Source organism: Bos indicus, chromosome 20 (assembly GCF_029378745.1).
Source record: "Bos indicus isolate NIAB-ARS_2022 breed Sahiwal x Tharparkar chromosome 20, NIAB-ARS_B.indTharparkar_mat_pri_1.0, whole genome shotgun sequence".
In the NCBI taxonomy this organism is placed as follows: Eukaryota; Metazoa; Chordata; class Mammalia; order Artiodactyla; family Bovidae; genus Bos; species Bos indicus.
In genome coordinates, this window is record NC_091779.1 from 14,478,252 (window position 1) to 14,493,158 (window position 14,907).

The 14,907-nt window shown below is 37.3% G+C and overlaps 1 protein-coding gene across 4 annotated transcripts in view; it reads right to left on the reverse strand.

Annotated features, from left to right (window-relative positions):
- The window catches only part of CWC27 (CWC27 spliceosome associated cyclophilin), a 268,686-nt gene that overhangs the window by 119,532 nt on the left and 134,247 nt on the right, over window positions 1-14,907 (reverse strand). For all 4 annotated transcript variants that reach the window (XM_070774627.1, XM_070774624.1, XM_070774625.1 and 1 more), the window contains exon 11: window positions 1,983-2,086. In XM_070774627.1, coding sequence (XP_070630728.1) covers window positions 1,983-2,086 — 104 coding nt within the window. The remainder of the gene's footprint in view (window positions 1-1,982; window positions 2,087-14,907) is intronic.

A 14,907-nucleotide genomic window follows, 5' to 3' on the forward strand; every position in this document is an offset into this window, starting at 1 on the left:
AAAAACTTTAGCCCATTTTTAGCCCATTCTGAGACTAAAAGAAAAATGACAGCAACCAAATGATCACAGTTTTAGAGAAGCTAATTTTAACTGTCTTTTAGATTTAGGGAAAATCCAGGTATTTCTAGATGATACAAGAAAAATTAAATTCAGAAAATTACCAATATAATTCTCTAATTGCAGCATAAAAAGAGTTTTAATCTGGTTAACTTTCATATAAACAGACTGAAATAAGCTCCAGAAGACTCTTTGTGTTAAGAAATCAATGTTTTAAGACTCAAATCTTTCTTTACCTAATTGTATTAAGTATTTCAAAGGCAGATAAATTACAACAGCACTGTTTACATCTAATATAAGTCTTAACCATACAGCTCTATTTCAGAAACTTCCTACTGCAGTTCTTTCACTTCTTTGAGATCATAAACTACAAAAGCAAGAACCATCCATTACCAACTTCACAGTATATCATGGACTTTGAGATGGAGTGTGGGAATAACAATTACTAGCTCAGAAAAGTAAATGACAACCCACTCCAGTGTTCTTGCCTGGAGAATCTCAGGGACAGGGGAGCCTGGTGGGCTGCCGTCTATGGGGTCGCACAGAATCGGACACGACTGAAGAGACTTAGCAGTAGCAGCAGCTCAGAAAAGAATAAAAAAATGAAGATCTTCCCAGTTAAAAGGAATTACTTTCATATATTTAGAGTGCTTTTTAATTATAAGAAACAATCTCCTGGGAAAATTATACACAAACTTAAAGAATCCTTATTGTACTTCTTCAAACCTCAATATTGCCAATATATCTTCTTTCTATTCTGGGTTACATTTTACCAATATTATCTAGTCACATATATAACTTTATCCTTTTTTTAAAATTCAGTCTATAATTTGTGTCATTTGGATGAGTTAACTTTTTAATAATTTGTTTCATTCAAACATATTTTGGCAATTTCAAGTTCTTTATCAAGTACCTGCCTTTACAACAATAGTCATTGGGAACATGGTGCAAATCATCTAACAACTTTGAGCTTTAGAGGCTTATGTGGTATAACTTGTGTTACTTAAAATAAATAATAATCACATGGTCAAATGCTGTACCACTGTTTGGTATTGGAATGTGTATTCTTTAAGGTTAGATGTTATATCTTATGCTTTGAATTATCTCCAGTCACTATTACAGAACCTAGTATCAATTGATAAAATTATTCATGCTTTCCAAAAGCATGAGAATACACAAGATATATGCACAAAGCAAATTTATTAAGCCAAATTTAGTGTACATTATTAAAGATAACAATTAAATTTCTGATCATTTCACCAAATCTACAATGTATTTTACTATTGTGAAGATAAGACAGATTTGAGGGTTCCAATTGCTATTTTGGAAACTGAACATTACATGTTTCATAGCTGAAATAGTTTCAAGATCTTCAGTGCAATAGCTTTTCTGAAGCTGTTCTAGCTTAATAAAAAAAAAAAAGTACAATAAAGAAATATTTAACCTCTGTAAAAAGCAGGGTATTATTCTGATAAGCTTTTGATCATTTTTATCAATGTTTTAGATTTTCTGTACTTAAATAAGAGCAAAATAAACACAAAACAGGAATTCATATTTAATACTATTCAAACAATGTATGAATAATGTTTATACAAGTGCAAAATGTAGGGCCTAAACACTTTTATTAAATGTTTTAAAGGGTACCCAATGTTTAAAAAAAAAAAAAAAAGAACACTCTATCCTGTGCACTTCTAGATATGTGCTATGACAACATAAGTTTTGCCTGATGTTAAGTACTCTCTTTATTAAGGAACAGTAGTTATGATCACATTTGATTGAATGTCCTTCTCGGACAAAAGTCCTAAGTGAAACAATTTTATTGACTAACTAGCCAAACAAAGTAATAAACACCACCACCACTCAATTCAGGAAGGAGAGAGGGAAGAAATACCAAGTGAAAATATAAGCTTGATAACCGTGCTTACCTTCACTTCTTTTTTCTGCTTGATTTGCGGAATTTTCTGCTTTCTTCTGTTTTGCTGCTAAGAGTTCCCGCTTTAATTGTCTTGCTTCTTTTCTGAGCTCTTCACTACAAATCAAAAACAATTATATAAGATTATAACAGACTGAGAAAGTTGTTTAGCAAAAAAACCTAAATCCAGTTGTCATGTACGGTAAGAAAACATGAATAATATAATTCATTTTGTTTCTGTGTATGTGTATTTATGGTATGGAAGTGAAATGAAGTGACAGCCACTCAGTTGTGTCCGACTCTGCGATCCCAGGGACTGTAGCCTGCCAGGCTTCTCTGTCCATGGAATTCTCCAGGCAAGAATACTAAAGTAGGTTGCCATTCCCTTCTCCAGGAGATCTTCCCAACCCAGGGATTGAACCCAGGTCTCCCTATGGAAACATACTTAAAAGATATATTAAAAGTTGTGATTTCACAAAAGCAATATATTGTGAAACTGAAGTCTCTCAGTGGTGTCCGACTCTTTGTGACCCCATGGACTGTAGCCTACCAGGCTCCTCCGTCCATGGGATTTTCCAGGCAAGAATACTGGAGTGGGTTGTCATTTCCTTCTCCAGGAGATCTTCCCAACCCAGGGATTGAACCCAGGTCTCCCACATTTCAGGCAGACACTTTACTACGAAATATAGGGGCATCCCAGGTGGCACAGCGGTAAAGAATCCTCTTGCCAATACAGGAGACCCAGGGAAGGCAGGTTTGATTCCTAGGTTGGGAAGATGCCCTGGAGAAGGAAGTGGCAACCTACTCCAGATTCCTGCCTGAAAAATTCCATAAACAGAGAGCCTGGTGGGCTCCTCCATGAGGTTGCAAAGAGCTGGACATGACTGAAGCAACTTAGCACGCACATAGGCATGTGCTATGAAATACAGCCCCCTTCAAGTATATCAAACAGTTGATGAGTGATAAATGAACCTTTGTTCTCCTTCTAATTTACTTTCAAATTTAACATTCTAAATTCAGTTTAATAATGCATGGAGATTCCAAATCAAAACAAACTTTTTAATATAAATACTATTCTCTAAACCTGGGCATACACAAAAAATATCTGACTTCAAAACTTATTGAATTCCTGAATTGGTACAAGTAACTACCACTTATCAAGCAATTATTACATGCTAGGAACAATGCTAAAATTTTTCTTAAACTTAATTCATTTTGAACCCTTTTTTATTACATGCTAGGAGCAATGCTACATTTTTTTTTAAACTCAATTAGTTTTTAAACCTTTTGATACCACAATTTGCCAAATAATTTCCTCTTCTGTGAAACCTATCAGACTGAGATAGTTTGATAATTAATACAATCATATATCAAAGGCAAATGAAGATGTAAGTGCTGGCTTTTCTGCAACACTTACATGTTATGTGACTGGTTTCTACAAGCCACTTTAGGGCAGGAGATTCAATTTCAAGCCTTGGAAACAATTATTAACTGCTCATGTCATGAACCCTGTGAGTCACCTGCAAATAGTTAAACCTATGCATTTTATATCTGTGAATGTCAGGCATTCACTCTATTTTCAACACGCTAGAGTGTGTCATGGAGACTGAGAACACTGTAGCCCAAGGAGGCACCCCATTCTGGAAGTCTCTAAAGACACTGGTTCTAAGCTGATTCAGCCTTTAGTTCAGTTCAGCAGTTCAGTGCTCAATCATGTCCGACTCTTTGTGACTCCATGGACTGCAGCACACCAGGCTTCCCTGTCCATTACCAACTCCTGGAGCCTACTCAAACTCATGTCCATCGCAGCGGTGACACCATCCAACCATCTCATCCTCTGTTGTCCCCTTCTCCTCCCACCTTCAATCTTTCCTAGCATCAGGGTCTTTTCCAATGAGTCGTTCCTTCACAACAGGTGGCCCAAAGTACTGGAGTTTCAGCTTCAGCATCAGTCCTTCCAATGAACACCCAGGACTGATCTCTAGGATGGACTGGTTATATCTCCTTGCAGTCCAAGGGACTCTCAAGAGGCTTCTCCAACACCACAGTCCAAAAGCATCAATTCTTTGGCACTCAGCTTTTTTTATAGTCCAACTCTCACATTTATACATGACTACTGGAAAAACCATAGCTTTGACTAGATGGAACTTTGTTGGTAAAGTAATATCTCTGCTTTCTAACATGCTGTCTAGGTTGGTCATAGGTTTTCTTCCAAGGAGCATGCGTCTTTTAATTTCATGGCTGCAGTTACCATCTCCAGTGATTTTGGTGCCCCCCCAAATAAAGCCTTTAGTGCTTCCTCCTAAACCCCAAGTCTCATATTTTTTTACTCCTGTTCTGTATTAGAGTCACTAAACTGATGGGTTTTATAATGTGTGTGACTCAGTTCTTTTCACTTTTTTCTGTATCAAACACACAGCCCTATTTGTATGTATCTGCATGACCTCCAAGGTCCTCAATTCTGAAACTTCCCTATCTGATCACTATGCTTTTAGCTTTCTCAGTCTTTCATTCCTACTGAACTTAGGCTCACTCTTCTATGAGTGAAAGCCAACTCCTTAATCACAGTTCATGGTCTGCCAGTCTTATTCTAACCCAATTGGCTCTCTGTGCATTCTGATGCTATGGTCAGTCATTTCCCTCATGTCCTCACCAGGACCCTTAATTTTCTTGTTTGTCCTGTTGGATACATCATAACCATCTAGAAAAATTGTTAAAACATGTTCAGGGAGACATATCTCCAGGAAATATGATTTCTTCAGATGTGGGAAGTTGCCTGGGAATTTGCTCCTGTGCCAAGTTACCAAGGTGACTTAACATGCACTCAAGTTTGGGACCCAATGCATTAGGACCTTACTATAGAAATTATCTTCTCTTTCTTAACAACTTCAAGCACTTCTACTTTACTGATCCTTTCATTCGGCCAACAGCATACTCAAATTTCCCTGTACTCTGCTCCAAACAAGAGATTATTATCTTTACAAGTGGACTCCTTGCCTGAAAGAACAGCTTATATACAGAGTCTAATTCATCAAGCTCTAAGTTCTTAATCTCTTGCAATCAATCCTTCTTGTACTCTACTGAAACTGGGTCTGTATCAGTCAAATTCAATGGCCTTTTCTCAGTCCTCTTCTTCCTCTTTGGCCTTCCTATCATCCAAAGATATGAACTACTTCCTTCTGAAATTTTCTGCTAATCAGACTATGTACCACTTTAGAGTCCTGATTCTCCATTTCTCCTCTGAATTACTCTTTCTCTTCTAACACTACAATTGTCATTTTTCTCATTTCTATACCCTGTATGCTGGCATTTTATCTAATCTTATAAACTATCACTTTTATAATAGGATATTTCCAAATCTAGATGTCTCCCCCTACACTTCTATTACAAATCTCTATGTAAATTAGTACTGTCCAACAGAAATATAAGCCAAGACACACATACAATTTTGTTTCCTAGCACATTTTAAAAACTGGTAAAAAGAAACAGGTTAATTTTAAAAACATATTTTATTTAGCTCAATAACTCAAAATATCCAAAGTATTATTATGTTAACATGGAATCAATGTAAGAATATTAATACACTATTTTACATTTTTTCTGTACTAACTCTTCTAAATGCAGTGTGTATTTCATACTTAGAGGACATCTCAATTCAAACTAGTCACAGGTCAAGGGCTTAGATCCAGATGTAGTTTGAGGCTAGATATCACAAGAATTACAAACTCTCTATGTCCAAACTCCAAATCATCTTTTCCCTGGTCAAATCTGTTCCTTTTCCTGAAGTCCCTATTTGATCATGAAACCGATTTCCTTCTAATGACCAAACTTTAAACTTCCCCTGGGACTGTTCACCCTCCCTTTCACTGAATCGCTGTCCAAGTATGTCATTTTCTGATCTCTCTCTCACATGCAACTGCTCTTCTTGACTCTCACCATCAATGCCTGGGTTAGCTCTCATGATCTATTTCTCAGATAAATGTAATTACTTCCTATTTCTTGAAGTTATATGAAAACAGAAAATAGCAACCACATCTTTGCTCCATCCACTAAATACTAGCTTAAGGTTTTTTTTTTTTTTTGGTAAATATTCAGGAAATTCAAATGATATTTTCTGAAGACTAAGGTGAGGGAAGATTATTTTGAAAGCTGAAGAAGTGCTGCATGACAGCCAAACAAACTAGTTATCATGGTGATCTGAAGTATGCAAAGAATGAGGGGCAATGAGAGTATAAACTATTGTAGACCCAGTAAAGCAAAGATATCAAAAAGACTAACACAGATATTAAAGCACAGATATTAAAAAGATCAGAAAGTCCTGATTTAAAACCCAATTCCATTACTTATTGTCTGGAAGACCTAACAACAATTATTTAAGTTCTTTGAGATTCAGTTTCCTCAGCTATAAAATCAGAGTTAGGTATTTAAAATATTGGGCATTCAATACATTTTCGACCAATGATGGCTATTATTATTCAGTTCTGTTAAAAACAGTGCCACAGTTAAGGTCTGTTTGTCAAGTAGGAATATTTTCTTGATTATTTATTATAAACAAATGCCACCTCTACTGCATATGAAGATCAACTCTGTTCATAATTTTTAAAAAGGGTAATAAATGTTTAATGCCAGCTTCTAAAAATCTACTCTTAAACAGACAAAGATTTAGATATACTGCTGAAGTAGCCATAATAATAAACAAACTGAACAATGATGAACAAGAACTCAAAAAAGACAAAGAAAGAAAGAGGTTTTTGTCTATATACATAAAACTATGTTTCATTATACTGAATTTTTCAAGAAAATAAAAATTTACAACACTGTCAAAATCTTTCAAGACTATTCAAACAACACCATTTGTTAGTACACATGGAATCCATAACTCTTAGAATGCAGTACATGTTTTTACCCTAGTCTTTAGGTAACAGTCTAGTTTTAGGGGACCCAATCTTATATTCTCTGGAATATAATTTTATCCATTGGTAATAGAATATATTTGAACCTGCTAAAAAAAGAATGAAAATTGTAAGCCTGGACTATATGTCACCTTACACTGCTTACAAAGCAAGAATACAAACTATGGGCTTGCTTGAGTCCAGGCGGCATCTGTTTGGCTTCCTCAGAGCCTAGTTTCCACCTGTATGATAAAATAAATACTTCTATTAGGTACTGTTAATTTTAAGCTAATTACTTTTTTTCCTAATAGATCTCTAATTTGGATTCATTTGAATTTTAACATGGCTTTTATGACATCAGCATCAGCTAATTAGCCATCAGTTAATAATTCATCATATATATTTTTTAATTTGGTAAATCTGTAGTATCAGTTCAGTTGAATTCAGTCGCTCAGTCGTGTCCGACTCCTTGCGACCCCATGAACCTCAGCATGCCAGGCCTCCCTGTTCATCATCAACTACTGGAGTCCACCCAAACTCATGTCTATTGAATCGGTGATGCCATTCAGCCATCTCATCCTCTGTCGTCCCCTTCTTCTCCTGCCCTCAATCTTTCCCAGCATCAGGGTCTTTTCCAACAAGTCAGCTCTTTGCATCAGGTGGGCAAAGTATTGGAGTTTCAGCTTCAACATCAGTCCGTCCAATGAACACCCAGGACTGATCTCCTCTAGGATGGGACTGCTTGGATCTCCTTGCAGTCCAAGGGACTCTCAAGAGTCTTCTCCAACACCACAGTTCAGAAGCATCAATTCTTCGGCGCTCAGCTTTCTTTATAACCCAACTCTCACATCCATACACGACCACTGGAAAAACCATAGCCTTGACTAGACGGACCTTTGTTGACAAAGTAATGTCTCTGCTTTTGAATATGCTATCTAGGTTAGTCATAACTTTCCTTCCAAGGAGTAAGTGTCTTTTAATTTCATGTGTGCAATTACCATCTGCAGTGATTTTGGAGCCCAGAAAAATAAAGTCTGACACTGTTTCCACTGTTTCCCCATCTATCTTCCATGAAGTGATGGGACTGGATGCCATGATCTTGGTTTTCTGAATGCTGAGCTTTAAGCGAACTTTTTCACTCTCCTCTTTCACTTTCATCAAGAGGCTCTTAGTTCTTCTTCACTTTCTGCCATAAGGGTGGTGTCATCAGCATATCTGAAGTTATTGATATTTCTCCTGGCAATCCTGATTCCAGCTTGTGCTTCCTCCAGTCCAGCGTTTCTCATGATGTACTCTGCATAGAAGTTAAATAAGCATGGTGACAATATACTGTCTTGATGTACTCCTTTTCCTATTTGGAACCAGTCTGTTGTTCCATGTCCAGTTCTAACTGTTGCCTCCTGACCTGCATATAGGTTTCTCAAGAGGCAGGTCAGGTGGTCTGGTATGCCCATCTCTTTCAGAATTTTCCACAGTTTATTGTGATCCACACAGTGAAAGGTTTTGGCATAGTCAATAAAGCAGAAATAGATGTTTTTCTGGAACTCTCTTGCTTTTTTATTTTTTTTAATTTTTTATTTATTTATTTTTTTAGAGGAGTTTACATTTAATTTTTTTTTAACATTTAATTTTATTTTTAAACTTTACATAATTGTATTAGTTTTGCCAAATATCAAAATGAATCCGCCACAGGTATACACGTGTTCCCCATCCTGAACCCTCCTCCCTCCTCCCTCCCCATACCATCCCTCTGTGTCGTCCCAGTGCACTAGCCCCAAGCATCCAGTGTCGTGCATCGCACCTGGACTGGCAACTCGTTTCTTACATGATATTTTACATGTTTCAATGTCATTCTCCCAAATCTCAACCCTCTCCGTCTCCCACAGAGTCCATAAGATTGTTCTATACATCAGTGTCTCTTTCGCTGTCTCGTACACCGGGTTATTGTTACCATCTTTCTAAATTCCATATATATGCGTAAGTATACTGTATTGATGTCTTTCCTTCTGGCTTACTTCACTCTGTATAATAGGCTCCAGTTTCATCCACATCATTAGAACTGATTCAAATGTATTCTTTTTAATGGCTGAGTAATACTCCATTGTGTATATGTACCACAGCTTTCTTACCCATTCATCTGCTGATGGACAACTAGGTTGCTTCCATGTCCTGGCTATTATAAACAGTGCTGCGATGAACATTGGGGTACACGTGTCTCTTTCCCTTCTGGTTTCCTCAGTGTGTATTCCTAGTAGTGGGATTGCTGGATCATAAGGCAGTTCTATTTCCAGTTTTTTAAGGAATCTCCACACTGTTCTCCATAGTGGCTGTACTAGTTTGCATTCCCACCAACAGTGTAAGAGGGTTCCCTTTTCTCCACACCCTCTCCAGCACTTATTATTTGTAGACTTTTGGATCGCAGCCATTCTGACTGGTGTGAAATGGTACCTCATAGTGGTTTTGATTTGCATTTCTCTGATAATGAGTGATGTTGAGCATCTTTTCATGTGTTTGTTAGCCATCTGTATGTCTTCTTTGGAGAAATGTCTTTTTAGTTCTTTGGCCCATTTTTTGATTGGGTCATTTATTTTTCTGGAGTTGAGCTGTAGGAGTTGCTTGTATATTTTTGAGATTAGTTGTTTGTCAGTTGCTTCATTTGCTATTATTTTCTCCCATTCTGAAGGCTGTCTTTTCACCTTGCTAATAGTTTCCTTTGATGTGCAGAAGCTTTTAAGGTTAATTAGGTCCCATTTGTTTATTTTTGCTTTTATTTCCAATATTCTGGGACGTGGGTCATAGAGGATCCTGCTGTGATGTATGTCAGAGAGTGTTTTGCCTATGTTCTCCTCTAGGAGTTTTATAGTTTCTGGTCTTACATTGAGATCTTTAATCCATTTTGAGTTTATTTTTGTGTATGGTGTTAGAAAGTGGTCTAGTTTCATTCTTTTACAAGTGGTTGACCAGATTTCCCAGCACCACTTGTTAAAGAGATTGTCTTTAATCCATTGTATATTCTTGCCTCCTTTGTCAAAGATAAGGTGTCCATATGTGCGTGGATTTATCTCTGGGCTTTCTATTTTGTTCCATTGATCTATATTTCTGTCTTTGTGCCAGTACCATACTGTCTTGATAACTGTGGCTTTGTAGTAGAGCCTGAAGTCAGGTAGGTTGATTCCTCCAGTTCCATTCTTCTTTCTCAGGATCCCTTTGTCTATTCGAGGTTTTTTGTGTTTCCATACAAATTGTGAAATTATTTGTTCTAGCTCTGTGAAGAATACTGTTGGTAGCTTGATAGGGATTGCATTGAATCTATAGATTGCTTTGGGTAGTATACTCATTTTCACTATATTGATTCTTCCAATCCATGAACATGGTATATTTCTCCATCTGTTAGTGTCCTCTTTGATTTCTTTCACCAGTGTTTTATAGTTTTCTATATATAGGTCTTTAGTTTCTTTAGGTATATATATTCCTAAGTATTTTATTCTTTCCGTTGCAATGGTGAATGGAATTGTTTCCTTAATTTCTCTTTCTGTTTTCTCATTATTAGTGTATAGGAATGCAAGGGATTTCTGTGAGTTGATTTTATATCCTGCAACTTTACTATAGTCATTGATTAGTTCTAATAATTTTCTGGTGGAGTCTTTAGGGTTTTCTATGTAGAGGATCATGTCATCTGCAAATAGTGAGAGTTTTACTTCTTCTTTTCCAATTTGGATTCCTTTTATTTCTTTTTCTGCTCTGATTGCTGTGGCCAAAACTTCCAAAACTATGTTGAATAGTAATGGTGAAAGTGGGCACCCTTGTCTTGTTCCTGACTTTAGAGGAAATGCTTTCAATTTTTCACCATTGAGGATAATGTTTGCTGTGGGTTTGTCATATATAGCTTTTATTATGTCGAGGTATGTTCCTTCTATTCCTGCTTTCTGGAGAGTTTTTATCATAAATGGATGTTGAATTTTGTCTAAGGCTTTCTCTGCATCTACTGAGATAATCATATGGTTTTTATTTTTCAATTTGTTAATGTGGTGTATTACACTGATTGATTTGGGGATATTGAAGAATCCTTGCATCCCTGGGATAAAGCCCACTTGGTCATGGTGTATGATCTTTTTAATGTGTTGTTGGATTCTGATTGCTAGAATTTTGTTCAGGATTTTTGCATCTATGTTCATCAGTGATATTGGCCTGTAGTTTTCTTTTTTTGTGGGATCTTTGTCAGGTTTTGGTATTAGGGTGATGGTGGCCTCATAAAATGAGTTTGGAAGTTTACCTTCCTCTGCAATTTTTTGGAAGACTTTGAGCAAGATGGGTGTTAGCTCTTCTCTAAATTTTTGGTAGAATTCAGCTGTGAAGCCATCTGGACCTGGGTTTTGTTTGCTGGAAGATTTTTGAACAGTTTCAATTTCTGTGCTTGTGATGGGTCTGTTAAGATTTTCTATTTCTTCCTGGTCGAGTTTTGGAAAGTTGTACTTTTCTAAGAATTTGTCCATTTCTTCCACGTTGTCCATTTATTGGCATGTAATTGTTGATAGTAGTCTCTTATGATCCTTTGTATTTCTGTGTTGTCTGTTGTGATCTCTCCATTTTCGTTTCTAATTTTGTTGATTTGATTTTTCTCCCTTTGTTTCTTGATGAGTCTGGCTAATGGTTTGTCAATTTTATTTATCCTTTCAAAGAACCAGCTTTTGGTTTTGTTGATTTTTGCTATGGTCTCTTTTGTTTCTTTTGCATTTATTTCTGCTCTAATTTTTAAGATTTCTTTCCTTCTACTAACCCTGGGGTTCTTCATTTCTTCCTTTTCTAGTTGCTTTAGGTGTAGAGTTAGGTGATTTATTTGACTTTTTTCTTGTTTCTTGAGGTGTGCCTGTATTGCTATGAACTTTCCCCTTAGGACTGCTTTTACCGTGTCCCACAGGTTTTGGGTTGTTGTGTTTTCATTTTCATTCGTTTCTATGCAAATTTTGGTTTCTTTTTTGATTTCTTCTGTGATTTGTTGGTTATTCAGCAGCGTGTTGTTCAGCCTCCATATGTTGGAATTTTTAAGAGTTTTTCTCCTGTAATTGAGATCTAATCTTACTGCATTGTGGTCAGAAAAGATGCTTGGAATGATTTCTATTTTTTTGAATTTACCAAGGCTAGCTTTATGGCCCAGGATGTGATCTATCCTGGAGAAGGTTCCATGTGTGCTTGAGAAAAAGGTGAAATTCATTGTTTTGGGATGAAATGTCCTATAGATATCAATTAGGTCTAACTGGTCTATTGCATCGTTTAAAGTTTGTGTTTCCTTGTTAATTTTCTGTTTAGTTGATCTATCCATAGGTGTGAGTGGGGTATTAAAGTCTCCCACTATTATTGTGTTATTGTTATTTTCTCCTTTCATACTTGTTAGCATTTGTCTTACATACTGCGGTGCTCCCGTGTTGGGTGCATATATAATTGTTATATCTTCTTCTTGGATTGATCCTTTGATCATTATGTAGTGACCTTCTTTGTCTCTTCACAGCCTTTGTTTTAAAGTCTATTTTATCTGATATGAGTATTGCTACTTCTGCTTTCTTTTGGTCCCTATTTGCATGGAAAATCTTTTTCCAGCCCTTCACTTTCAGTCTGTATGTGTCCCCTGTTTTGAGGTGGGTCTCTTTTAGACAACATATGTAGGGGTCTTGTTTTTGTATCCATTCAGCCAGTCTTTGTCTTTTGGTTGGGGCATTCAACCCATTTACGTTTAAGGTAATTACTGATAAGTATGATCCCGTTGCCATTTACTTTATTGTTTGGGGTTCGAGTTTATACACCATTTTTGTGTTTCCTGTCTAGAGAATATCCTTTAGTATTTGTTGGAGAGCTGGTTTGGTGGTGCAGAATTCTCTCAGCTTTTGCTTGTCTGAGAAGCTTTTGATTTCTCCTTCATACTTGAATGAGATCCTTGCTGGGTACAATAATCTGGGCTGTAGGTTATTTTCTTTCATCATTTTAAGTATGTCTTGCCATTCCCTCCTGGCTTGAAGAGTTTCTATTGAAAGATCAGCTGTTATCCTTATGGGAATTCCCTTGTGTGTTATTTGTTATTTTTCCCTTGCTGCTTTTAATATTTGTTCTTTGTGTTTGATCTTTGTTAATTTGATTAATATGTGTCTTGGGGTGTTTCTCCTTGGGTTTATCCTGTTTGGGACTCTCTGGGTTTCTTGGACTTGGGTGATTATTTCCTTCCCTAGTTTAGGGAAGTTTTCAACTATTATCTCCTCAAGTATTTTCCCATGGTCTTTCTTTTTGTCTTCCTCTTCTGGAACCCCTATGATTCGAATGTTGTAGTGTTTAATATTGTCCTGGAGGTCTCTGAGATTGTCCTCATTTCTTTTAATTCGTTTTTCTTTTATCCTCTCTGATTCATTTATTTCTACCATTCTATCTTCTAATTCACTAATCCTATCTTCTGCCTCTGTTATTCTACTATTTGTTGCCTCCAGAGTGTTTTTAATTTCATTTATTGCATTATTCATTATATATTGACTCTTTTTTATTTCTTCTAGGTCCTTGTTAAACCTTTCTTGCATCTTCTCAATCCTTGTCTCCAGGCTATTTATCTGTGATTCCATTTTAATTTCAAGATTTTGGATCAATTTCACTATCATTATTCGGAATTCTTTATCAGGTAGATTTCCTATCTCTTCCTCTTTTGTTTGGTTTGGTGGGCATTTATCCTGTTCCTTTATCTGCTGGGTATTCCTCTGTCTCTTCATCTTGTTTAAATTGCTGAGTTTGGGGTGTCCTTTCTGTATTCTGGCAGTTTGTGGAGTTCTCTTTATTGTGGCGTTTCCTCGCTGTGTGTGGGTTTGTACAGGTGGCTTGTCAAGGTTTCCTGGTTAGGGAAGCTTGTGTCGGTGTTCTGGTGGGTGGAGCTGTATTTCTTCTCTCTCCTTTCGAAGAGTTGGGTTGCTTTTCTGGGTGCCTGATGTCCTCTGCCGGCATTCAGAAGTTGTTTTGTGGAATTTACTCGACGTTTAAATGCTCTTTTGATGAATTTGTGGGGGAGAAAGTGTTCTCCCCGTCCTACTCCTCCGCCATCTTCTCTCTTGCTTTTTTAATGATCCAATGGATGTTGGCAATTTGATCTCTGGTTCCTCTGCTTTTTCTAAAACCAGCTTGAACATCTGGAAGTTCACAGTTCACATATTGCTGAAGCCTGGCTTGGAGAATTTTAAGCATTACTGTACTAGTGTGTCAGATGAGTGCAATTGTGTGGTAGTTTGAGCATCCTCTGGCAATGCCTTTCTTTGGGACTGGAATGAAAACTGACCTTTTCCAGTCCTGTGGCCACTGCTGAGTTTTCCATATTTGCTGTGCAGCACTTTCACAGCATCATCTTATCTATAAATAGTGACTATATTCAGCCTATGTATTATAACAAGACCAATGCAAAGATTAAGGATTAAAATAAAAGCACTATTAGGTGCTTAGGGCTTCCCTGGTAGCTCAGCTGGTAAAAAATCTGCCTGCAATACAGGAGACCCCAGTTCAATTCCTGGGTTGGGAAGATTCCCTGAGAAGGGACAGGCTACCCACCTCAGTACTGTTGGGCTTCCCTTGTGGCTCAGCTGGTAAAGAATCCACCTGCAATGCGGGAGACCTGGGTTTGATCCCTGGGTTAGGAAAATATCCTGGAGAAGGGAACGGCTACCCACTCCAGTATTCTTGCCTGGAGAATTCCAGGGACTGTATAGTCCATGGGGTCACAAAGAGTCGGAAAAGACTGAGTGACTTTCACTTTCATTAGGTGCTTAGAACGTGTGCTTGGTTGCTCAGTCGTGTCTGAGTCTTTATGACCCCATGAACTGTAGCACACCAGGCTCCTTTGTCCATGGGGATTCTCTAGATCAGAATATTGGAGTGTGTAGCCATGCCCTCCTCCAGGGGATCTTCCCAACCCAGGGATTGAACCCAGGTCTCCTGCATTGCAGGTGGATTCTTTACTGTCTGAGCCAGTAAACACCAGGGAGGCCCAAAGTGTTTGTCCCTCTGTCATATCTGACTCTTTGTGACCCC